The sequence below is a fragment of the Nylanderia fulva genome, unplaced genomic scaffold, assembly GCF_048542155.1.
Source record: "Nylanderia fulva isolate GAGA-0341 unplaced genomic scaffold, ASM4854215v1 Scaffold16, whole genome shotgun sequence".
Classification (NCBI taxonomy): Eukaryota; Metazoa; Arthropoda; class Insecta; order Hymenoptera; family Formicidae; genus Nylanderia; species Nylanderia fulva.
Window position 1 is genome coordinate 409970 of NW_028189835.1, and position 27659 is coordinate 437628.

The 27659-nt window shown below is 33.0% G+C and overlaps 1 protein-coding gene across 3 annotated transcripts; it reads left to right on the forward strand.

Moving 5' to 3' along the window:
• The first annotated feature begins 1309 nt into the window (after window positions 1-1309).
• Window positions 1310-27500, forward strand: LOC114942451 (guanine nucleotide exchange factor for Rab-3A). 3 transcript variants are annotated; one of them, XM_029317830.2, is made up of 9 exons: window positions 1310-1542; window positions 21830-22200; window positions 22796-23084; window positions 23290-23535; window positions 23791-24029; window positions 24302-24685; window positions 24882-24984; window positions 25071-25137; window positions 25366-27500. In XM_029317830.2, exons 2-9 carry the CDS (start codon window positions 21857-21859, stop codon window positions 25443-25445), a joined length of 1752 nt encoding a protein of 583 aa, XP_029173663.2. In that variant the 5' UTR covers window positions 1310-1542; window positions 21830-21856; the 3' UTR covers window positions 25446-27500. The 3 variants fall into 3 exon arrangements, with proteins under 3 accessions (XP_029173663.2, XP_085336871.1, XP_085336872.1); XM_085480745.1 differs by lacking the exon at window positions 1310-1542 and adding an exon at window positions 15054-15261; XM_085480746.1 differs by lacking the exon at window positions 1310-1542 and adding an exon at window positions 18440-19252.
• The last annotated feature ends 159 nt before the right edge of the window (window positions 27501-27659 follow it).

Below are 27659 nucleotides of genomic sequence, written 5' to 3' on the forward strand. Positions count from 1 at the left end.
GAAACAGCAAGAGATGAAGAAGAGAGGTAATAAAAAATTTAGGGAGACGTCGCAGTGAAACAACTGACAGGTGAACACAATTTATAAATTATTTGTTATTTGCATAAATTATTTACATTAATTATTCGTTCGTCATTATCCTAGTGATTCTTTGTGTTATTTACAAAATGTACATAATATAAACTACTCCAGATTTTATTATGGAGTAAAATATCTATAATAAAATATTTATATTAATTAATATTTCTAGATAAATAAAAAATATTTCAAATATTGCAGGATTTATGAGTTTTAAATTATTTATGGATATTATAGATTTTCACATTTATTGCGTATTTTTCAAGAGTTTAGAAGAAAACTTTCTCTTCTTAATAATTATGCAATTTATTTGAATAAATATTTGTTTGAGGTACGAATTGTAAAAATTTGCACCGCAATAATTAAGTTTTATAAAATATTCGTACTATAGACAATTATATTTTTCTTGCTTCGAAAAAAGTTGCCTGTAAGATAAATGAAACACTATGACGTGCGTTGTAGCTACGTTAATCCGTATCGACAGAATTAAGCGGAAGGGAAATACGCCACTAGGAAAGAGGGCAAATCGATATCGCTTTGCTCTCCTATGTATTTGTACATACACGTACATGGAAAAGTGTGATTGTGTTATATGTTCTCTCGTGATATTGCTTTGTGAGAAATTGCGTTTTATGATCGTCGTAAAAGACGCCCACGCATTTCGATAACAATGTCGCGGAAAGAATAAGAAGAAATTCTTTCTCTTCCTTTTCCCCATTTTCCTGGCAAAAATATGAGATTTTTATGATGATACTTTTGATCATTTATCTGTACGGAGTGTCATCTAGATTGATTTTTCTCCTTTGGAACCTTGTAACACTGTTGATAAAATCACTGATCAGATACTAAAAGAGATACTGACTGTAAGTAAGATTATATATTTATTAATTAATTTTATGGGAATGAAGTTAGTGCATCGTAAAAAAACGAGCATTGGGTAATTCTTCTCTTCTAAAGCGTGAGAAATAAAAAAATTAATGAAACAATGATAACTATATGAAGGTGCAGATGTACATAACACATACATGCTTGGGAAATGATGGGGTAAATTTTAAATTATACCGCATATATTTTGGAATGAAATGTTCGATGTTGAAATTGGATAAGTCAACTTGGCCGAGTAAATGGAGAAAACTGAGTGACCGTCGTCGACCATCGACAATATCTTAGTTCAGGACATTGCTGACAGGTAGCTGCGGCGCCACAACGTGGAGGATCGTCTCGAGGGAAGCTTCAGTAGCGGTCTGTACCGCGGCGTGTGAATGTTTGAATTCGGATCGACTCCTCGATATATCCGGTATGTGACATACGCGAGTGCATCTTGACACTGGGAAAAGAATCCCCGAAGAAATACGAAGAGGAACGATCCGCGCATTTATCGCGAGCCTCCGAATTTTTTTTCCAATTTTTTACTGAACTTTCCTTCACCGTGAATGAACACGCACAAGCAGCAGCTACACGCGGGTAAGCGTCTGGTCGCCCCCATTATTAGAATCAGACCGTAGACTCTCGGATCGATACTGATTCTCTGTCTCTCGCCGCCGGATTCCGCGCGACGGATGCTGTGCGAGAGAATTCGCAGTCTCTTGCGGAAATCGCAGATCAATTTATACAATTGTCGATTCATTGGTTTCCAATGTGTTAGATTGCTTTCTGATCAGTTGAAGTAGAGAAATTTTATTTTCATCTGGACCTGCGTTATACATACCGTATCTGTCATTTATTATCCGTAGATTATTTTTATTATATGTCGTGCAATGTTTCTTTGTATTTTTAGATCAAAGAGATTACTTATGAAAATGAAGATATTATTTTTATTTTCATTTTAGAGCTAACATCATTCAAATTATAATCTTCAATTATTAGATATATTTGTTTCTTATTAATTCTGTAAATCAATATAATAGCAAAGAATTTGAAATTTATTCTCGAAATTTTTTCGATCAATGATTCATTTTATATTCTTTTAAGAAAAATCGAAATGTAATCGTGCACAGAAATATAAAAGTGAAAATATATATTTCGATATCTGCATGTATAATGTGTCATCCACAAATATTGTATAGAAAGTGGAGAAATCTTTTTCCTATTCGCGGCAACTGTAAATTTATGCAAAAACCAACAATTTAATCGTTTGATTCTTTGTTGCTGTGTACGAAAAATTAAATTTCGGATTTTCCGAAAAATATTTTGTATGTATGCATGTGGGAGAGAAATGATGACTATGTGGCATTTAAAAAGTAGGTCTTACCCGAGCAATGGTATGCCGTGTGTCGCCTTGAGCAATGCATTGCCCTGGGAATTTCAATGAGGATTCAGCGTTTTTTTTCGCTTCCTCTGACGTTGCGTAAGATGCTGCATGCCATTTTCCCCATTGCATCCGGTTCCATTTATCTTTGCGGTGCAACGCGTGCGAAATTATGTTAATAATCGCTTATCAGTTATTGGCAATCGCGGAAAATTGGCCGCGATTGGTTGGATCTCGGTGAACACGCTTGTTACTGATCGATAAGTGCATCGCTTATGGGTCCAGTGCATCGAGTTAATTTGCAACACGAATTGAATTCGCGCGGCGTAATTGTTAAAGAAAGCGATGCACAAACCGCGATAACGTTTTTCTCTTCAATTTCGCATTTTTTCAAAGTGCAAATCAGATATCGAATGTTTGAAAACTATCGAAGATACTTAGATTCATTTATAACGCTGAAGATTATTTAGAACATGAATTTAAATAAACATTACACTCTTTTTTGTCAATTTTTTGTCATTATATATTAAATTTAAATTATCGGAAATTCTTAGTGAAATTTTATGATTAGTATTTCCTAAATTTCGATAAAGAGAGATAAAGCAAGCGAGGGAAATCGAACCGTTTTTATTGTATAATATTGCTAAAGTAGTTTTTACGGGACTTCCCGTAACATATAAATTTTACGCATCCCTGGTTGCTGTACCGGCAAATTAAAGTCTGTCGCGGATTTCTCGTATGTCACTAGACTATCCTCTATAATCCTATCCTACTTTCTAAATGTCAGAAAAGAAGCGAGAAACCTCGAGCTGAATACTATGAATTCGTACACGTACTATGTATTCGGAGAATTCGTAAATGTGATAATTGCGTGTAATTGGCGCAATAAACGTTGATTAGAAGCTCGTTTAGACATATACTTGTATAAAAATATAATTGTTTAAATGGCGAAAAAATTGCCATTTATCATACATGATATAGATGAGGCGTATACATAGATAATTTGCTATAATGAGACGAGATTTATGCACTTAAAGTGCAAAAACACGCGTTTACACCTAATTTTCCTGAATATTTAGCTAGCGAGATCTGTAAATGTAACACCGTCCTCTAAAGCACCATATAGAAATTTCTCTACGCTTTCTAATTGCATGAAAAAAAAGCAGTCGTGTTTTGCGTAATTAAAAATTACCTTTCTAAATAAAATATTACATTTGCCGAGGGAGAGTCTGGTCGACAATTTGTTAAACGAGGTTCAATAAAAAGTTCGCATGTTAACGCGTGATAATTTTATAAACGCCAACATTTACTGGCAATATGTTATTACACAAAATTGACGTTTTCCCTAGATATATTTCTTATAATGACGCATTATATTTATATTTTTCAATGATGTAGAAATTCGTAATGGGATAAATATGCATTAACGAGGTTCAACGAGACGTTTCATAAACTCTAGAATATTTTGTATCTCAATTATTTTTTACTTTTTGACTGTGAAGAATAAAAAAAAACATGAAAATAATTTCGACAGTACTTTTATACGCTTGAATATTCTTTCTCCAACATTTGTTTCTTCAATCAATATTCTTGGCATGAAGCATGAATACGGTTCATCGAACCTTAAATGTGATCTGATGTAAAGTATGTACATACATCTGTGGTTCGCAATGCTTCGACATCAATATGCGATGATATGTATTTATGCGCACGATACGAGATCGTCATAACATGCGAATCAATTGCCTATATTTTGCATATTTTAGAGAATGCGTTTTACATTTTCTTGTATATATCTATATATATATATATATATATATATATATATACTAATATATTGGCATTTGCGCGTCAAATAAAATTAATTAATTAAATATTTTTGCAATTTAGCTGTCATAAAATGGGAAGTTTTAAAACGGATAATATATATGCGGCAAATATTTACCGACTACCGTATTTTGGAGAATGCGTTTTACATTTTCCTGCACAGGTGACTATATACGCTCTTTTATATTTACTAATTAATTTATATTAATAAATTATATTTACTAATAAATATTATCGGCACTTGCGCGTAAAATAAAAGAAATTAATTAGATCGGAATAAAATAAATTAATTAAATATTTTTGTAATTTAGCTGTCATAAAACGGGAGGATTTAATACGGATATGTGCGGTAAATATTTACTGACTACCGTATTTTTCTGATGTTTCCGCTTCTTTGAGCAGATTGAAAGTAAATTTAATAGAGTGCTTGTTTTGACGCGATAAGGTCGCGAATGTCAGGAAGTCCTGTTCGCGAAGAAGTTCCTTGTGCGCGGGAATTTACGCGTTTTTTATTTGAATAGAAAATAAGAGAAAGTGTGCGATGCGTTGTGTATGAGAAATGAAATCTGGCAGATTAATGGTATCAATTATAAAACATTTCGCTAGAAATTATAGTACAATTGCCAATTCTTGACAGTGACTTAATGGCTTAAATGACATTATAATTATACATTTGCCGAATTGCAAAGTCATTATATATTCGCTGATTCTAACAAAAAAACCCGGAAATGTGATTTTTATGAGGCTAACAAATTTTTATTCATTCTTTAGTTGGATAAAAACATGGATTATTTTTAAAGTGTCTGTATTTTATTCTTACGTAACTACAAAATTAAAGAAGACTAGATTTGCGTTTTTTTTTTACAAACTATGCGATCTTGTGCAATTTTTTTCTCATAACACACGAACACATTAAATAATTTAATCTGTAAATATTTCATATTACGTGAAAAGATGATTTAAAAATTATTTAAGCAAAATCTTTCTCGCAGAGGAGCGAAATTTGGCCTAAAACTCGATTGCTATATAGATTTCTCTCTCAACGCGAAAGCATTTGCTTTGCTCGAGGTGAAAGTTGACTTATTGTGCAGCGAGCGTGCAAAATGTCTCGATCGAGCCTTTGCTATGTTGTAGCCTCTATATATCTGAGAACTGTCGGCACGTCTCATTAATTAGTTTCTTGGGACGCTCCAGCTGTCTGAGATACGATTCTACATGTAAATCGGGATTGAAAAAGATGATACCTTCAGAAAAAGTCGATCTTTATCTTGATTATCGCGAAATGAAATGACTATCAGAGCATGAAACTAGAAACAAGTAGATTAACGAACAACAAGGCGCACAAAAGGGAAGTGTAGAAGTTGTAGCAAATTCTAATTACATTCCACTGAATCTCTATGTGCTATAATAAGGATGTCTTATCAATTAAGAAGAAAGTACATATGTTTATTTATACGGAGCTCTGATGTAAAGTAATTCTTCAAGCATGTAATTTATAATGCGTTTCACCAAGGATTGTATAGAGATTTGACAGAATAAATGGTATGTTTTGTAGATTATATAGATAAAATAATGACCGTGTTAAATTTCAATTTACATTATAATTTATTGAAATATATTTCGCGAAAAATTAAATACAATTAAAGCGCGCAAACATTTTTCATCATTTTAATTATGTTGTTTCACTGTCGCGTCATTAGACGATGCTTCAAGAAATCTAACAAAAAGTAATTAATGCTCATATAATCGTCATCAATGAAAAAATGCAAAAGTTAGATTGCAGAAGTCACTGCACGCGATTCTTGTATTTAATGAGCTGTTATTTAACGCGTAAAAAATCATTATAAGTATATATCAATACTTTGGAAGACTTCTCTATCGTAGAGTAGGTATACAATAAAAAAGCGTAATAGCCAATGAATGGATTCTTGAAAAATTGTCAAATTACGAAATTATTTGTGTCTAATGATCTGAAATATATCTCCGTTACCTCAATAAGCGGTTATTATGATGAAGCGAAATTTGATCGTGACTTGGATCACAATTACGTGAAAGTTGCAAGGACCGTTTTATTCCTTTAAAAGTGATTAGTTTTTATTTCTTTCTTTAAATTAAATTTGATTCTAGCGCAATTTAGAAAAGAAAATGATACTTGTCGCAAGTTCATCTCTTTCGCACGCGTGAATTCCACATCTGGAAACGCTGAGAAAAAGATATATCATTTGTTTCCTAGCAAGTTAAATAGATTTAATTCCATATTCGTTGTTAAACTAATTATACGAAAACAGTAAAACGATGTATGTACAAGCGTAATTGTATTAAAGATTAATCCGCAGAGATAGAGAAAATTATGGGAGAAGGCTTTCTTTTTCTTTTCTCTTATTAAACAGAACTTTTGGCTTATATAACAAATTATTCCGTCGCGTTACGATATTGCTCTACGATCGAAAAAGTGCAGGTGTTTCGATACTTTTTTTTTTCGTATCAATGTACGGCCCTGAAATCCCGGATGCCGTTATTCGAGTGGGTCGTTCTACTTGCTCTTGCGTCAAGCGAGACTTTGTCAGCCTTTCTAAAGCGCCGCTAGAGAATCTCAGGGCTGCTGAAATATTCTCAAGACATTTGCAAATCATCTCGACAGAGTGTTTGTGTGCACTATAGTGCCTTTACGAGCAATACAATTTAAAATATCATTTTCTTTCAATTTGCGGAAAGTGCATTTCAAATAAATACGAACATACGTTATAAATACTGCATTCTCTCTTGTCCAATAGAAATAATTTCATGATTTATTATTAATTTTATTTCTTTATTATTAATAATTTTATTATATATTTTATTAGTTGGATGCGCGCGTTTATAATTCATTTGCTACTCACTGATTCGGAAAATTGACAGCTAGCCAAATCTTTCAATCTGCTGAGCGTTAATGTATTTATTCCTCATTTTTGTCACAGTATTTCTATAATTTGTCGTATTTTTCAAAAGTAAAATACTCATAAAAAATATAAACAAATTCAAAGAAATAAAGGAAATGTTTCCAAAATTGTTGGGTAATATATATGTTACCTCTTTTTCAAATCTTTTCAACAGTTTTCTACAGCAAGAGCGACCGTGGAAAACGGCATGTAATGTAAATGTATTATTTCTTTTAAAATGCCACGAGTCTTTTGTACTACGACGCAGGAATAGAACGGAATAGAAAGACCTAGGCACCTTGTAATCTTGAAAAGTCGTAACGACGTTGGTACGTACCAACACGATGAATAAAGAGCGAGATGAGAGGAACGTAATAGAAAGAAAGAGACAGAAAAACGCTGAAACATGCATAGAAATGCTCAATTAATTTGCTTTGTACATTTATACAGGACTACTGGAGACGAAGAGAGGGCTAATTACATCTCGTTTTGCGGCACGAGATACAATTAAGCAATTATAGTTATCATAATCATCCGGGCACACTCTTCCCTCGAAGTAAGCTTTTTACGCAAATGCGGATCGAGTAAATTAATTTTTCGCGCCTTACGGAACACTCTCTTCATTCACTTTTTATCGAGAAAGAGAAAAAGGAAGTGATTACGATTCGCGATTGTCCCGTCAACTGGCTTCATGATGTGTCGCATTTTCCAAAACCGGTTGAATGAAAACCGGTCTCACATATGGGTCTCTCCCACGTGCTCATGGGAATTATTGACGATAACGGAATCACAGAATGACGAGGGAATCGACGATGAAGTGCATATAATTATCATACATTGTTGTTGTTTGCAACGAAAGTGCGAGAGAGAAAGAGAGAGAAAAAGAGACATGCGACCTTGCGCTTCTAATTTTTTCTAAAAAAATCTTGCTCATGTTTATAAAGCGATCTGACGAGACGTATATATATAACACGCTGGTTATTTATTGGACGATAATTATAATATCGTGTGTTGTTATAAACGTTAAGACGGCGCACGTGATAGGCAATTTTTGTATAACGCGTACATCGTCTCTTTGATCGAAGTACAAAAAATAATCACACATATGTGTAATGCATAATATACGCATTAATTTGCACAAATAGCCGAGAATCATTGGTGCGTAAACTATGACTAGTTAGTTATTACTTGGAGAGGCGGAACTAATCACTTTTTCCACTATTCAACATTGCATTGCAACTTTATTCATTTCTGCTTCCTTGTTGCGATGTATACCATAAACTTGGTTGTACATTTTTTTTATATTATTGTACTTGATATTATTTTTCTTAAATTATATATTGTCCTTCAAATTAAGAGAAATCGTAGTTATTTTATAACTGACTTGATCAGAATTATTCCATTATTTCTTCCTTGTAATCAAAATATATTTTTTTATATACTTCAATCCAGAATAAAACTAGAAAGTACTTTAATCAAATTATCAATGCTCAAACCACGCGTCGAATATTCAAACCAACGATTCATATTTTGACGCATTAACGTTTTTGCAATTTGATTGCGAAATGAATTGACGAGACTCATCATCCTGTATCCCACGTATTACCCAATTCTGTCACGCGTTGGGAACACTTTCACCATTTTAGCCACTATAGTTTTCACGAAAAATTCTGCTCGTTCGGTTTTTTGTATTCACGCGGGAGACAAATTGTATTGGCGAGTACCGAATTGATTCCACGGGGTTGAATGAACAAATGGAGTATTCGGGCGAGCGATCCCGACATACCCAACATGACACGTATACCTATTCGCGTTAGCGTTTGCGATCATCTTAGGAATTTTTTTTTTTACGAGCAAGTACACGAGAGCTATTTCGTTTATGAGTTAGGAAGTTGCACACCGTCGAGTAACCACCGAGCGTGGAACCTGTCGTACCGGTTTCCGCTGGATTCCGGTCCCCGCCGGAAGGTTAGGTTAGGTTCGACGGCATCGGGAGAAGCGAACGGGGTGATTCGCATCCTCGAGGCAGTCTTAGAGACATACCCAATCACGATCGTATCTGCGCTCTGCGGTTTAATTAGACGCTGTCTTGCCTCTGGAAACTTAGATAATCCTTATTCCCTCGGATTTCAAACTTTGTCCTCGATCAATATATGATTTGGGGAAGACGAGATTAATTGGGAGAAGCGTCGCATCCCAAGGAAAACAGAAAAGTCAAAATGATGTCGATTTGACGTCATATTGACTAAATTTATGTCATTTTTTGGTTAATATTTCACAATGTTTATGCAATATTGTAATATTGCAATGAAATGTTGCCATTATGCTGCTGCAATCTTGTTGTACTGTATGGGATCCGATCGAGGCTACTCTTCGGGGTGAGCTGAATCTTAATTAAATATTGAACGACAGGAATATAAAATCCCAAGGAGAACAGAAGGTCCAAATGATGTCAATTTGACGTCATATTGACTAAATATTGACCAAAATTGACATAAATTTAGTCAATATGACGTCAAATTGACATCATTTGGATCTTTTGTTCTCCTTGGGATTTTATATTCCTGTCGTTCAATATTTAATTAAGATTCAGCTCACCCCGAAGAGTAGCCTCGATCGGATCTCATATAGTACAACAAGATTGCAGCAGCATTGTGACAACATTTCATTGCAATATTACAATATTGCATAAACATTGTGAAATGTTGCAGCAAGATTGCTGCAAGGTTGCAGCAACGGTAAAATGTCCGCTTTCAGAAATATTGTTCTATAACATTGCAGCAATAATGCAATAAAATATATATGTAATATTACTATTAGATTACTGGAAATATTTTTTGCGTGAATTTTATTTTCATAATATTTCTGAAATGTTGCTGCAACGTTGTTTAAACTATATTGCAAATTCATGCCTATATAATATTTCTGTAATATTGCTATGCAATGTACAATATTGCAATGTTGTTGCAATATTGCTGCAAACTTGTGTGTTGTATGGAAATATGTCATGTTTTTTTTACTGTCTAATTTATTTTTAATCTTATTCAGTAATTTCTTTTATTTTTAATAACGTGTAGGATGTTATTAAAATTCTTGTAGAAGTTTGGGTTTAAATTAGTAACGTCGTAAGTCATTTATGACTGGCAACACAATTAGATTGCAGACTCCGTTTTAATTTCAATATAGCTTCGCGAGAATTTTCTACGAGGAGATACGCGATAAAGTTGCACATCTATCTCTCGTTTCAGATAAAGTAAACGTGCATGTGCATTCGCGGTACCGGCGAAGATAAAAACGCTACGACTGCAATGCGGAGATGTAGCTTGAGAGAAAGAGAGAGAGAGAGATGCTGATGTTAGCTGCATAAATCTCGCATGCTTTATCACGTGTGGTCGGAAGTGCGACGTGCGTTTGTAGTGAAAAATACCTCTGGATCTTCCAGCTATTTATCACCAACTAGATCAAGCTGTCGTTGAAAGAAGATATATCACTATCGATATATCAATAGTCGATATTCTTCTCGATTATATAATACGAAAAAAGCTTTTAATCATTTTATATATATATATATATATCTTGGGACAAAATATTAATATTTCTGCTAATCAGCCATCTGTTGATAAGCTTGTACATACTGATAACATCGACATTCATTTTATCACTATTGACAAAATACTGACTATATTGATTGTTATGCAATGAAAAAAGTTCTTGAAATATACACTTCGATGACTATATTAACATTGATCGATCAATCATTGATAATTTATTCAGGAATATATTTACTCAACGTTTAACGTTATTATTAAAAATGTATAAGTATTTTATAAACGATCGTTTTGTATAAACTTAGGTCTTTCAAATATGTATATATATATAATTCTTGTTAGTACGCCGCATAAATCAGAGGCAATTACGCAATTTTAAAATTATTTTACGAGGATGCATAACGATCCCACGGTTATGCATGTGGAATCTCATGCATCATATGACGTTTTACGCTCTTTGAAGCGGAATAGACTCGCTTGAGTGCACTTTCTCAGAGGAATTTATCCCATTCGATCTACATATATACGATGCTTAAACCGGTGCATTATATGTACATTACAATTAAAAGATCATAATTATATGAATTGGATATGTTGTAATAAAATTTTTTGTTAATATTATATTACAGAGATATCGCAGAATTTTGAATATAATATATAACATTATTCTTTTTATGATATACATACGAAATTAACTTTTGTTAATAAAATTATCAAGATATATATATTGATAATTTTGAAATTGTTTATCAAGAATGAGCCGCTTTTTATGGATTATAATAGATCGATAATAATATATTATTCATCTCTCTCTCTCTCTCTCTCTCTCTCTCTTTCTGTCGTTCATGCAAATAAAATTTAAAATGTGAAATAAATTGGAAAAATTAAATCTCATAAATAATCATCCGCGATATTTGTACTAAAAAATATAATGAAAAACAATATTATAAAAAATAATCGGTTTTTCGCACATCATCTATAAAATTTCGCATATACATACAAATATTTTGCGTTCTGCAATCCTGTTTACTATTTTTATAAATTCCGATATATTTCTTATCTCTACATTCCACAGTTTCTTTTCGAAAAATAAACTAAAATATTCAAAGTGAATACGATATGCGATTGCTAATTAAATACTATACATATTCATATATAGTCTTCTTACGAAGCTGCGAACGAGTTCGTCGACACGAGAAGAGAGAGAAAGAGATACCGTGACGATAAAATAATAAACACATTATACTACCAGCTCGTCCATTGTCTGGGCAGTTGCTCTTTGTGACCCACCTAACAACGCTACCCTAGGCATCGGTTGCATACGAGGGCCCTTTTGCATGGATGGAATTCACCACGGCTCGCGTGTGCACAGCCGGGTCACGGCTCGAAGGGAACGTGAGAGCATGTATCTACACATGATCTGCTATACACTGTCGCGGTATATAGCCACCTATGTATGTAATATCGCGTATGCGTATGGAATTCCTACACGAAGCTATACAGGCTTAGGCGCGTCGACTGGGCGTTTAAAAATAAGCTGGGGAAATTACACACGAGGGATCTCGTGTGCACGATCTTTTTTTTCCATCGATAATTGTGGAAAAATAACATGTGAAATTGGAGCTACAGATTTTCACAGGATAGAATCTTTTTGTCATCTGTGTTTTTTTTTATTTAGCTTTGTACGATTTCAATGGAAATCGATTCTTTATTTAGGATGCATTGTAATCTGACAATGATTGGCATAAAAGATTATAAAGCAACTGTCTCTTATTGTTGCATGTCTAATCTTTCATTCATAACGTTTCGTCATACGAGAGAAATGTATTTTCCTCTTTTCGTGTTTTATTTTTTATAAAATCGATAAAATTAATCCACAGAAATATTTATTTGCGCACAAATATTTGGAAATAAATTTTATAAAATTTTTGTTGTGGGACAAGATTTACATGATAACTGATATATATAGGTATATCTTTAAAGAAAGGCAAAATTTATGAAAATAATCTGAATTACAAAAATATTTACTTTGAAACAGATAAAAGATGTGAAATTTAAATTGACATAAAATATTGTACATATATAAAATAAGTATGACTTTATTTGCGAGTGTTTAATAAAGATGCAAAGGATGAAAATAATTTATTAAGAACAAGCGTCTTTTTCGATCTTAAGTTTCCCGACGTTGTAGAGCACAGAAAATGAATATTGAAAAATGTAATTTAATACAAGCAGCAGCCGCTGCTGAAATATTACAGACAATTCAGACGCCGCGTAGTTTAACTCCTAAGCATCAATTTTTCAAGCTTCACGTCGTACGGGAGATGTTCCCTAGAGTTTTACGAACATTTTTCGTCGGTGTAAATTTCCTGCACGAATTCTGTCGCATTGTGTATTTTAGAAAAAAATCATATTTCTTGTATATATACGCTTATACTATATTCCGACGCGTCTCCGTCGAGGCAAAATTGGCTTCGAAAGTGACGAAATTCTAAGAACCGAAAATAACTTCTCACGTATAAACAATATATATATATATATATATATATATTCAAATTGTATTTCAATGTATTCATGCGTGTACGTAAAGAATAATGATCTTTGCACTTCTTTTAAATTTTGCAGGCATCTCTTGATATATTCTTGTTTACAACGAAACATTTCAGAAACATATTTCAATTGAAAAATCTTTTTACAAGAAGTCGTGATTGTTGTACAAACAATTTTATGACAGCGTAAAGTTTTTATTTTTGTAAAAAAAATTATTTTATTCCTTTTATTAACCGGAGAAAAAAGTAAAATTCACTCGATAATAAGTACTAATAGCAATCTTACTCGCATTAAACAATTTGGAGTAGAATTTTTTTCTTTTATTTTTCTTCTCTTGTCTAAAAACTTTATTCGTTAAAAACTTCCCATTTATTGATGAAAGTTAACACAGTCTAATTATGAATTTCATTAACAAACTTTTACTGTGGAAAAATCGGATAAATTTTAATACCTACCATATTTTTTTCTTCGATAGTATATTTTCCTTTTATATAATTCCGGCCTCAATTCTTTCGAAACAAACTGCTGTCCTATTTATATATACAATACATAAATTAAAAATTTCAATTAAAAATGGCACGATGAGAAACTTTAATTTGACGAGGTGTAAATTTCATTATCGACCGGATGTGCAGTCGAGATCTCACCGAGTCAAAGTTGCAGCGAACAATGCATCGCGGTTGCGACGGTTGTAAAAGGAATTGTCAATTGCTCTTGCGATGCAATCATCATTTGGAAAGCACTGTGGAAGATATTAACATTGCTTTCAATGCTAACCGAGTCTTAAAATGTCGGAGCAAGAGCACAACATTGTTGCACGCAAAGAAAAAAACGAATAAAATCCTTCTATTATTATCTTCTCATTATTTCGTATACATGATGATAATCATAATATAAGTTTATGTGGAATAATATCGGCTTTCATATATTTCCTGGAAAAAGCAAATTACGTGCTTTAATGCTCAACATGCGCGTAGGAGGAAAAACCAGTAGATGATTAGCATTAATGTTCTTGTAGCCACGAGATACAGGGGTCGTCGTGAATGAAGAGTCACATTTATCTCATTGAGTCCTATCAAACTCAATTACCAATTCTATAATTAACCGGCTAGCTGGCCTACTCGAACGTGAATAGATACAAGAGGGATGTGTTATTTTCGAAAACTGGGCGTGGAAGAATGGAAGGTGCTATCAAACGGATAAGTAATCAGATAAAAAAAAGAGAGAAAAAGAAAATGAAGAAAATGCTAAATATAAATGATAAGCAAAAATGGACAACCATTTGACACTTTATAGATAAAAATATAACCAGTTAATAAGGCGTTTGTAATATTCCGCGAGAAAAACAAGCAGTCCCGGATTCTTTCCTGAAAGGAGAAAAAACTTGCTTAAAGACAATTCATACTGGTAGAAACGGATAATGATTCTAATTGTTGATTTTATCCGTAAGATATGATCGATGACGCATTTTTTCGGAAATTGATCAAAACAGATATTCAATAGATAAATCATTTTTCAAAGATAATTATTCTTTTATTACGCATTTTTTGTTGAGAAATTAATCACGAGATAAAAGAAACGAGAAATTTCCATGCAAGAATCAAGTAAGAGAATAATTTAGAAGTTTGATTTTGAGCTAAAAGCTGGGTCTTTACAAATTACGGAATTCTCTCTCGCACTTAATTCTTCAATTAGCTCGACGAGTCTATATTTGAATGACTATCATTGACTATACTACTTCTACAAACGTGCATCGCGGTTGCACAACAAAACTTCTCTCTTGGATCGTCGCAGCAGGTTGATGATGTACGGCGAAGAGGATGATGATCGTGGCGATGCCAAGTGAAGGAGGAGAGCGATTATTAGCGGATCTCCGAGAGTGGGAGAGGCAGCAGTCGGTGGGTTCAGTCCGCGTCGAACCGCCGCGAAGCGCGGATTCATAGTCACGCTCGTGCGGAACTCGCAGTTTTGCCTTTGTCTGCTTTGCCATTGATTTCGCAATTATCTCTCGCATGATTGATTGTCTTTTATAACTGGAAGTAACCTCACGAATGTTGCTGACAAGGCGCACCGAGAGGATCCCCTTCGCAAGGTACGCTCGCAACTCGACGTCAAGTCGCTTCTGCGTCTGACAACAGCAGTGCTGACGTTCTTGACGGGACGCGCTTCTGTGTTTATCGTAATCAAACTCACAAAACAGAGATAGTCTGCATCCTGTGCCTGTCGTATCTTCACGACGTCGGTTCGTGTTTTCTCAGTAAATGACATATGTGAGAGTACAGTTGTTTCTCTTGAATTTAAATCTATAATGAATCGAGTCTAATTTCGGAGCAAATATGCGTGAGAGAAGTTTAGATTGGATTTGGAGAATACAATAAACATATAAACGAACCCAGTACATTTTTGTTATGTCGCATCGCATCGACGAATAAAATTGACATTTTTATAAGTTGTTTCTTGAATTGTAATCTAATGAATCGAATCTAATTTCGGAGCAAATATGCGTGAGAGAAGCTTAAATTGGATTTGGAGAATACAATAAACCTATAAACGAACCCAGTACATTTTTGCTATGTCACATCGCATCGACGAATAAAATTGACATTTTTATAAGTTGTTTCTTGAATTTTAATCTAATGAATCGAATCTAATTTCGGAGCAAATATGCGTGAGAGAAGCTTAGATTGGATTTGGAGAATACAATAAACCTATAAACAACCCTAAAACATTTTTTCTATGTCATATCGCATCGGTGAATAAATTTGACATTTTTTAACTTGTTTCTTGAATTTTAATCTAATGAATTGAATCTAATTTCGGAGCAAATATACGCGAGAGAAGCTTAGATTGGATTTAGAGAATACGATAAACCTATAAACGAACCCAGTAAATTTTTTCTATGTCATCGCATCGACGAATGAATTTGACATTTTTATTACCATATATATTTTTACTATTTTTACAACAGCAATATCGGTGTTAATTCATTTCAGCAATTGCAGAAATCCTGTCGTTTGCAATTTGCAACAAATATCGAATCTCGCGAAATCTGACCCTCGACCTCTCGATAGCAATTCATTCCCGGATTAGTCAGATCGTGTTTGATAGAGCATATCACAGAAAATTACTTTAGCATATTTTTCTAGAATGATATTTTTTTTCACGGCATTTGCCGCCGTGAATTAAACTTGCATCGAACAAATAGAATATGCAATTCTCATTTGTCGCCAAAAATTAATTTCAGATATATATGTCGGAAAAGAGAGAAAAATGAATCGTAGCAGCGCGTTTAATATATGCCACATTGTTACATTGCACATTTTAATCGCTGGATTTGCGTAATTTATTCGTTTTTATTCGCATTGGTTCCTCCACTTGTTCTATTTACCTGTTTGTAATCGCATTGTGTTGAGCGGGTGTTTTGTTATCAAATGGAAACCAGATATCAATATACGATAACGCATTTCCTCATTAATCCTCTCTTCCCTCTCATTCGTGCGTTTCCTAAGCGTTTAATTGTTGAATAACTGATTGCGGTGAATTTTGTTGTTGCTGCGAGATAAAACGTGGATGTTTAATTAAATAATTACTCGGTCGATGCATATTGTATATGCTCAATTAATATTAAAAAAGCAATCCAGTTATACGTATAGGTAATTAAAATTAGCAAATAACAGTTAATTATATCAAGCATTTCATTTTATATGATATGATATTTTTTTCTTTTTCTATATTCCTTGTGTGTATTTTTTATATGTAGTAAATATTCAATTTTTTATGATTAATTTTTTTATTTTATATTTTACGTAAATATTCGCGTTAATCAATAAGTAATAATATTGCTAGCTTTACCGTTTTCGTTAAATAATGTATTATCGTTCGTAAACGCAATACATCTCGAGACCATGAATACTGTATAAATTATGCGATACTATGTATGATACTGTTAGTCAGCCACGATGCTACGAAGCGAAACACTGGATGGATTAACCCGCGTCCTATTGTCACTATATCTCATTCACGAAGCGGCATGTCGATCTTACAATTGGATGCTATACAATATCCTATATTGTAGCTTCCGTACACCATGTGTGATTAAGAACAAAAGGGAATATATGATGCTGTGCAACTGTACATAAACAAAAAAAAAGTTGCGTTTGTTAACCGTGACGCAACGAATGAATACGTCGTGCTTTTGCAAAAGTGAAATAATGACACATTATAAATATAAAGTGGTATGCGTCATCGATAAACGCTGTACAAAAATGTGGAGAAAAAAATTTTGTCACGAACTTTGTACATTACCGATAAAAAGAGATACAGTTACATATATATATAGATACATAAATTCCATTTGCTGAAGGTTACATATATATTATTTAGCACGTAATTATATTTATATAATATTTCTCAACAATGTACAATAATGAATTCGGTACGAAATAAAACGTACCGCGCAATTTTGAGGCGCATCTGTCCAAGGTGTCAAATCAAAGTGCAACAATGTGTAAAGCGATACACGCTCCAATTTATATTTTAATTTTTTCGCACATTTGCTTTATGGTAGCATCATATTTTTGCAACTTTGTATTTTTTTTGTATATGATTTAATGGAAAAATAATTTATGTGGAGAATTTTTATTTTTATTTCTTCTTTACAAATAGTAACTTAAAGTTAACATCTAGTAGCTAGATAAAAAAATATAGAATGTGTACAGTTATCAATAGTAAGTAGTAAGTACTATACTGTTGCGAATTTACGTTAGTTTAACTTAATAGACTACTTAACTGCGCAGGCGTGACTATACTAGTGAGCAGGAAATTAAATTATGCTTCCGTTACATAGGTGCATCTAGGTCATGTGATTGAGGCCTATTTTCTAATATAATTTTCAAGGCAAAAGTATCTTTGATTCCAACATTGTTATTATCCTACACCTTGATCTTCTTGATCCCTTGATTGAGTAACACAAGTTTGCACATTTAATTACCCGAGTTATCAGCTTTTCAGATTATATATGTACGTCAAGTTTGGCATTTCAAATTATCTATGTTGCTACATTTTATCTGTCGACAAATACTAAATATTTATATCGTGATCTAATATTCAATTTGACTGAAAATGGGTAACTTATTCATGTAGTATTATTATATTGTGAAAGAGAACTGGGAAACGAGAGCAAGTGTAATTATTAAATAAGTGGAATTAATCTCATAAATAAAATATCAGTCGTGTCATTAGTGCAAAAGCGGATATATTTATGTAAAAGGATTCCGATAAATATTTATCCGCCCTCCTAGATCAGATAGGAAGAAGCTGTAACACGACGAGAGCACGAACTTACATCTGGCACTTTAGCTTTGCCCACGCTAAGTTTATTTGAAAACTCTGACTCACGAATTCCGAAGATTTCACATCGATGATTCCAGGCGGTAGAATTTCGAGTCCTATATTTTAGCGTGTGCGAGAAATAATTTTGTTTTTTAAATTAATCGTCGCGTTTCCATTGAATTTTATTTCGAATCAACATGGAAATTCAAAATCAACCCTTGTTTTGCGTCCTCTCATTCTCGCCTTCCAAAAATGTCGATGATCTCACGACAGAAAAGAAAAGATCATTCTTCGTTTATATTCAATGGACGGAATGAAAGCAAACACGGAGTGAGCACAGTTCGTGATGTCTTTCGCTGTTCATAAAAGTATTCTGCGACTGGTACACGGTCGCACGCGGCTTCTGTGTTCGCTTATGTGTGTGTGTTAACGTATACATCTCATGGATATGTGAGTGATAGGTACCCACACCTCCGAGATATACCGTCGATTCAGAGATTATGTGTGTACGTAACTAGCACACACGAGGCATGAGAGGGAGAAAGAAAGAGAGAGCAAGGCCAGGGCCGTATATCTAAGAAGTTTTATCGCGGATCATGGAATTTTTCGCAGGAAACGCGCCTTCCTCCATAAACGTTGTTTATATCTCTTGATCCTCCCAATCTGTGCTAACTATCATTAAGCGAGAGATTACTTCAGTCTTCGTCGGCGCGAAACGATACGAATCAGATGTGTTGCCTGTCGCACTTTACGTATGTGTGTTGTGTTTTAGTTGGTATTTATTACTTAATTATAAATAGAAAAATAATACGAGTTGTTCTCTGCTTCTCTCTCCAATTAAATACACTTTACGCACACAGAGTTGATTTTTATGTTTTTTTAATTAATTTATTTGTAGCTTTAAAGTAAAAAATATTTAAAAAGATATATATATATATGTCTGACTTGTGACTAAAGTGAATAAAATAATACGATTTGTTCTCTGCTTCTCTCTCCAATTAAATACAATTCACGCACACAGAGTTGATTTTTGTTTTTTAAATTAATTTATTTGTAGCAAATTTAAAGTAAAAAATATTTAAAAAGATGTATATATGTCTGACTTGTGACTAAATTATAAATGAAATAATACAAATTGTTCTCTGGTTTTCTCTCCAATTAAATACATTTCACGCACACAAGGTTGATTTTTACGAAATGTTTTTTTTAATTAATCTATTTGTAGCAAATTTAAAGTAAAAAATATTTACAAAGGCGTATACATATATGTCTGACTTGTGACTGAATTATAATTAAAAAAATAATACGAGTTGTTCTCTGCTTCTCTCTCTAAATAATACACTTCAGCACTAACACGCACAGGGCTGATTTTTATGAAATGTTTTTCTAATTAATTTATTTGTAGGAAATTTAAAGTAAAAAAATATTTAAAAAAATGTATGTACATCTGAGTTGTGTTATCGCGTGGTTCTGACCCGTGATGATACGTCCGCGAGATATACTATTCGCATAAGCGTAACGTGTACCCGGCTGTACCATTCGCCGTTTTCTTGCACGATCACGATTTAACCGTGACGTAATTCCCGTGCGACCCTTATATAGCCCCCAAGGAAATCATCCTCGTGGATTCCGCGACGCTGGTTGCGCTATATTGTTAACAATCGGTTTATCTCTCTCTCCCTCTCTCTCTCTCTCTCTCTCTCTCTCTCGTGAGAATATGCGAAGACAATCCACGCGCGATGTTCTTGAAAATCTAAATAGCAATTAGTATTGTTTTTCGTGACATTGTGAAAATTACGACCCATTTATGGTAAATCATGTGAAAAAGAAAAGAAACGAGCAAGGGATAGATTATAATTATAGGCATCGTACATTGTATTTTTTTATTTATATCCGCAGTAATTTTTTTCTCTCTGTTCATCGTTTGATGACAGAGAATAATTTTTAAATTTATAGAGAGCTTCTTGTGCAGAAAATAGTAGTCTCTGCAGCAATTAAAATAATTTGATGGATGCATGCAAATCAAGTTGCATACTCTTCCGCATATTTTTTTACGCCAATTAGCGTTATTCTACGAAATTAAACCGGAAGTTTACTCATATTTGCTCGCTGCGTTATTAGGATACGAAATATACGGTTAGAAGCATAAATCTGTTGTTGAAAATAAAATTGGAGTGTTAATTAAAAACGTGTGTATTGTATCCGTGAATGATTTAATGAAAGAAGTAATGACACATGTGGGATTTTTATTTAATCACCTTTACAAGGATATTATCATATTTTTAGCGTCAATGTCATTCGAGACACAGGCTGTATTAGCAATCTACAAATAAAAATAGAAATTTTACGAGTTTCCTAATTGCTCTTGATTTACGAAAGGGTGTGTGAGTGGACACATTCCCTTCTAACAATAAGTATTATGTACACGAGAGATATGGGACAATGACGTAAGAACATGCGTGCAGCACGATAGAATTCGTTCCTTTTTATTATCTCAAATGGTATCTGCAAGCATTAGAGTGGTTAAACGATATTAGAGTAGTCGAGAAACACATACACACACGTACGCAGTTGGACAGATAATTTAATGGAGATAGTATATTTTTCTATAATAATAATCTTAATTTTATACCTAATGTAATATATAAGTTGTTTTCTATTTATTAACGCATTGATTTTATCCTTATAGTTTATCGAATTATTTTCGCTTTGCGAAATATGTGTAAAAATTCGAGACTGTCGCAATTTAAATTTTTGCACAATCTATATTATGATTATCAATAATGACTACAAATAATAGGCTTATATTTGACGTTAATAAGCTTAAATTTGTTAATAAGCTTAAATTTCTCAAAGTGTGCTTACATATAATGAGCCAGGAGTGCGTGCGTGTGTTGCCTACGCAAAGCAAACATGGAATTTGCGAGTTATTTATAAAACAAGGATTTTTGTATAGGGCTTCAAACCGAGTAAGAGTTCCACAGGCTTTTCACAAGTTTTAATATCGTTGACGTACATCTAAGATTATAGAATTAAAAGCAAATTATTATATAAATTAGCAATTTTAAAGAATTATATAAATTAATTTAAGAAATTATATAATTAATTTATACAATATGACATAAGTTATCTATTTAATTATATTTTTGAAATAATGATTAAATCTCTGTTTTCTTAAGATTACGAAGTTATATATATTATGAAATATATTTAAAAAATATAAAAAATAGGGTTGCATTTTCTACATATATATAATAAAACGAAGTTTGTAAGAAGAAAATTTGCGTATTATTCGTGAAATAATCGAGAACGTGAAATAAATATTCCAGCTTGAAGTCCGGCCACAGTAAGGCGTCATGAAGGAGGTCCAGGAACAGCAGCAGCCGGAATCAATGGAATCCAACGAGTCGGTTTCCGGCTCGAACGAATACGCCTATCGACCGCTCACGACAAAGCACAGAAGGGCCGGAAGTACCGGGACAACCGGTGACGAGGAATACACCACGGACGAGGATGAGCTCTACACGGATGAGGCTGATTGTTCGATCGGCGCGACGCTGCATCCGCCTCATCCCATCCTTAAATCAGACCTCGCGAGGGCAGCCACGGACCTCTTCGGATACGCCGCTAAGCGCGAGGACGAAGACGAAGAACCCACTAGTCTGTTCGATGAGGATGATAACAAGTTCCTAGGTGATAGGTGCGTTCGAGCATTCGTTTCTTCCACATCAACATTTTTTGTAATATATAACTCAGAGTTGAAATAAAATTATGTAGCTTTACTAAATTATTTCGAATAATAGTCAGATCATTTGATTTGGACATGAAAATACTTCAGAGTAGAACTTATAAGCAGTAAGCGATAGAAAGTTAGAAATAAAAATATGAATATATTTTTATATCTCGTTTATAATTTATATTCTTTTATAACTGTGTTTACATAAGCAATCTTAAAAAATATTATCTGAAAATTATTTAGACGAATCCTCATATAATTTTATCTAGACATATTCAAAACAAAATTATTTATATCTTATCTAAGATGAATTTATATATTTTTATCTCTTTATTTAGTTAATTTTAAAATTATCTAAGCACAACACTGCTTATATTATAATTTGAATAAAGACAAATAGAATACACAAAGAAAACAAGTTGAAAAATGTTTTATGTGATGTTTTTATTATAATAAAAAAATTTGGATTGAGTATTATTATTAAAAAATATTGTAATATTTTGTATATTATTATATAAATTATAATGTGTTTTTTTTTGCGTGATATTTTTGTTTGTAGTTTAACCAAAACCACTCCACTTATCGCGTACAACGAAAAACTACAAGGTGTTCTATCGAGACATCGAAATCCATCAGAGGAGAAAAAGACAGTAAAACCCTGCGAGCTGAAATCTCAGGACTTGGAAGTTTTGGAGTCTACAAGTCAACATACAAAACCCTTGGATTTTCGATTGAATGCAACTGAATCTGCGGGAGAAACAAGCAACGAAAAAATTGATACAGACTCGACAAAGGATGACGATTCCCACGAATCCTCGAGAAGATTCTCTCTTCCTAAAGATACTAAGGTAAGATTTTCTTTTTCGTCTTTGATCATTCTTGACATATAGAAATAAAAGGAGGATATTAAGGAAATAAAATATTCTTATTGTGAAATTGTCTTTTATATTAAAAATAAATGTACTCTTTCTTCGAACAAAAACTAACAAAAATAACAAAAAATAAATATTTAAGAAAAACCAACATTTAACGAATGTCTGAAAATTATTTTAGTCGGAAGTACCATTGAAGCAAGAACTGTGCGTTCCTAAGAAAAACAGTACTCCGCCATCGCCTACCACGTTGCAATGGGAAAAAGCAGTGGCCGAAGTGAAGGAGCACGCGGTGGCGAAGCTGCAGGAAGAACTTAAAAGTGCTCATGAAGAATTGAAACTAAAAGACGAGGAAGTAGCCAGACTCTCGCGCATCAGGCAAGATGTGGAAGCCGAGCTGGAAGAACTCACTGCCAGTCTCTTTCAAGTTAGTCCAGTTTTATATTTGTCAAACAGAAAAATCAAAGATCAATACATTTTTATACATATACATGTAAAATAAAAAATACAAATTAATTAAAAATGTTTAATGAAAAATATGTAACACATTGTGAAGCGTTAAAAATTTAGCTATCAATTTATGTGAGAGTTTAAATGCTGGCAACTGCTGAAGCAGTTGTTATTTTGAATGATTACATGTTTGATCGTTCGGATTCATTTAATATAAGATATGCGTGTTTAGGAGGCACATAATATGGTTCGAGAAGCTAATGTACGTCAAGCAACGGCAGAACGTCTCCTAGAAGAAAGTCGCATGAAATCGGAAGTGCTCGCAGCCGAAGTAGCAGCTTTGAAAACTTTGGTGCTCACATCTACACCATCAAGGCCCAATCCCCATTTGCATCCTCAAATCGATACGAAAGGTCGTCTCAGTAATGGGGAAGAGAGTCAGCAAGGCCTTTTTACGAAGAAACATCGAAGGTAATAATTAATTTTTACATTAGATTATTAATTTAAAAGTATTTCAATGTATCTTGAATATAACTCTGAATATTTATATTTCTTACATATTGTTATTGAGAAAAAAATTAAATTGTTTATAATTTCTAACAAATAATTATCTTTAAAGTAATTATAATTTGTAAGATAAAATTATAAATTATTTGTAAAATTATGGAAATCACAAATTTATCGAAAGATTTTTAATGTTTGATATTATATTTAAAAATATGATAATTGCAATTTTGGTGCAGATCGCCGTCGCATTTTAATTTAAAATACGGACGCGAGAATTCTCCGCCTGATTCACCGGTGAAGGAGCAATGGCTACCCTTACCAACTGACAAGGAAATTCTCGAAAGAGATTGGAAGCGAGAACGCGAAAAGGAAAAAGAACGGGAATGCAAAGACTTTGGTTTGGAAGTCGATCCGAGAGTACATACAGAATTTCTCAGATGGAAGGCGAATCCTTGCGTTGACAAGAGCGATTCCTTCGTCGCGAGGGTATTTAGGGAGGATATCGACTTGTGTCTGGATTTTCCTAATAAAGAATTGGGAACTAAAGTCAGACAAGCCGTCCTGGACGGTATTATTTTTATCGAGGCGGTTAGCGACAAAACAAAACTCGCTTTTCCCAAGTACGTATTTACGAATTATATTTCAATACTCGATATTACATTTTATAGTCGTAACATTTTGACAAAGGTTCCGAAATATGCATTGCATTACAAGCAATTATATTATAACAATGTGTTGCAAGACTGTAAAATTTTTTCAATCATTTAAAATATAAAATATTTTGATAAAAAAATAGCGACAATATTTTAATTGCAGAAAATGCGCACTGTTGGAGGCGCCACGACAATGTCATTATCGTATGCGACTTGGTGACCAAGAGAATCAATGGTACTGCATTTCGCAGATCTGTCGCAATCGAGTAAGTTTTATTAATGATTAGTTTAATTTATTTTTTACATCATAAACGATCCTGCTTTGTAAGCAATTCTGTGTTTTATATTGCAGATTATAGCAGTGTGCGATTTTCTTAATTATCTGAGATACGTCGAGCGCGGCCTCGTCAAAAGCTCAGGTAAAATATAAATACATTTTACATTATAATACATAATAGAGAGTAAAGTTTCAATCAGAAAATTATGTATTGAAAAGTAATAATAATTGTTTAAATTTAATAATTAATTAGGAATGTAAAATGTTAAATGGGAGTGTTGAAAATTGTCAAAAATTTAAACATCGAAAAACATCTCTCTCTATTAATATTAATAATGAAATCTAATTGAATTTTGTAATACCCTTTCAGTTCATGACGTGTATTGGGAAATCACGCGGCTGAGAAAGGAAATGGTTTTCGCACGATTGGGTCTGGCATTGTCATCCTGAGGTACGCGCAGACGGGATGTTATTTAGTCTCGAATTAATTCTAGCCAGGAATTTTTTGGGAGTAGAATCGATCGTGCGTAGATTGTGCAAAAAAAAAAAAATTGATAGAATTTAGCGACGATCTCGTCGATCATCGGCCTTTCGCCTAGCAAAAGATGGTAGTTTTTATTATCACTTCTGAGATATTAGTCTCTCTTTAACTCTGTCAAATAATTCTGACGATAACGATGTTTCCAAGAAATTTACATATTTGTTGAAGAGGCTATATTATTTATGAGAAAGTAATTTATTCATGGAACTTGCTTCTATTTTGAATATCTCACAGCGCGATCAATGAATTAACTCGCTGTATCAACTTTTTTCTACATCTTTACTGACATAAAGTTAACTCAGGATTAGATTGACATTAAGTTCCAGTAAAAGAAGCGTCATATTTTTGCCGCGTATGAATTTCTTCGAAATATTGATACCCTCTGTGGCAGAGGTCTTAGGTTTAGTTATATTTGCAAACAAGTTAAAAGGTGACAATGAAGCTGATTACAAGGCTGTGAATGATCTTGACATGCGGATCAGATATTACTGATGGCTCTCCTATATGAAAAGTGTAAATAATAGAAGAGATTTTTGAGAGATATTGTATCATGTTTTCTCAAGTTTAACTGAACATCATCAAACTTATCGTTAAATTCACTCGTATGAATTACAACGTTCAACAATTGAATTTCAACGTGTAAATTACAATACAACGGTTCAACGACAGTTTTGAATCTATTGACGTTTATTCCATGAGATAGTTAACGGTTAACAATCACCTTATATAATCATATTATATAAAATTACATTACGTCGTGGTTTGGTATTAACATCGAAGAAGAAACACTCAGTGTGAATTATTTATATTTAAATCTTAATTTTTGATTTGTCATTGTATATTGATGTCGTATTAATGAGTCGTCCCGATGATTATTTTGTTGTATTAATTTATCGATTTGTACGTTGCGTTAATTTCTATTAATAGCTTCCACTAATTAATGGTTGTTAATTATTAATATATTAAAATTCTTTAGTGTTTGTACCGAATCCCGAGATTGTAAAATTGTCACTTAGATCTAGTTATACTCATTGTTGGATCATGATGACTATATATTATATATATACATTCGATATTATTACTCTTAGGAAAGAGATTTACATCTGTGTGGACCATACGAATCTCCAAATTCTTAGTGTACATAGAACTCGGAACTTCTATATCATGTCTCATCTTCTACACGTCTATCATAAAGCATCCGGTTGTACGGAACATTTGTTTCTACTCTATAAATATTAATCATGGCATGTTGAAAGTATAGATTCTTTGACAGAGATTACGTTAATAAATGTCAATCAAGACTGATATTTACATCAGTCATGTATTTTCAGAGATTGTATATACAAAATATCTATTATATATTTTGTTTACTACGAAAAAAATATTTATAATGTTTTCCATTTTGAATCACGATATATTCGATATAATCGATTCTTCGAGGTAAATAATCTCTGCAACAATTCGCTTGATTCGAAATATTAAATTAGAAAAATGATCGAGATGAATAGTTATTTCGATTCTTATAAAGCGATGCTGATTTATTAATAAGGCTTTTATTTTGACTCTGTGTTGTCTTCCATTATTTATCTTTATTCGCTATGACAGTGAGCAAAAATATGCAAAATAATTTGTGAATTATGTAACTCATGCCAAGCGTGCAAATTGTGGCCAACGATAAAAACGACTCTAACAGCACCACATATCCCGAAGACGTTCAGAGAACATCCTGAAGATGTTCGAATGTTCTCTGAATATTCTCTAAATATCTTTCGGATATGTTGTGCTATTAGAGGAATGACGTTCTCTTATTATGGGGGACGTAGAAAAAGACTTCTTGTAAGCAGTTTTCTCCTGTGAATAGAAATGTGTTAATTGTATATCAAATGTGTAAATAGCCTTCTAACATTTCTTGAGATAGAAACTTGTATTTAAAAACGAAATATAAATTATCGCCATTGCAAAAATGTGATGTGACTAATTATTACAATTCTTTTAAAAAATTTTCTCTTCCTCTCTCTCTTTCTCTCTTAATTAATTCCATTTTATAAATTATCGCTTTTTCGCAGAAAATTATAAAATACTGTATAATGTTGTACAGACATAATACCTTAATAGACTTTACC

Excerpts from the sequence above, each read along its gene's own strand:
- LOC114942451 (XM_029317830.2), top strand. The coding sequence starts at position 21,857 with ATGAAGGAGGTCCAGGAACAGCAGCAGCCGGAATCAATGGAATCCAAC. Across the intron at positions 22,201-22,795 it reads AACAAGTTCCTAGGTGATAG|TTTAACCAAAACCACTCCAC; the intron begins GTGCGTTCGAGC and ends TTTTGTTTGTAG. Across the intron at positions 23,536-23,790 it reads TCACTGCCAGTCTCTTTCAA|GAGGCACATAATATGGTTCG; the intron begins GTTAGTCCAGTT and ends ATGCGTGTTTAG.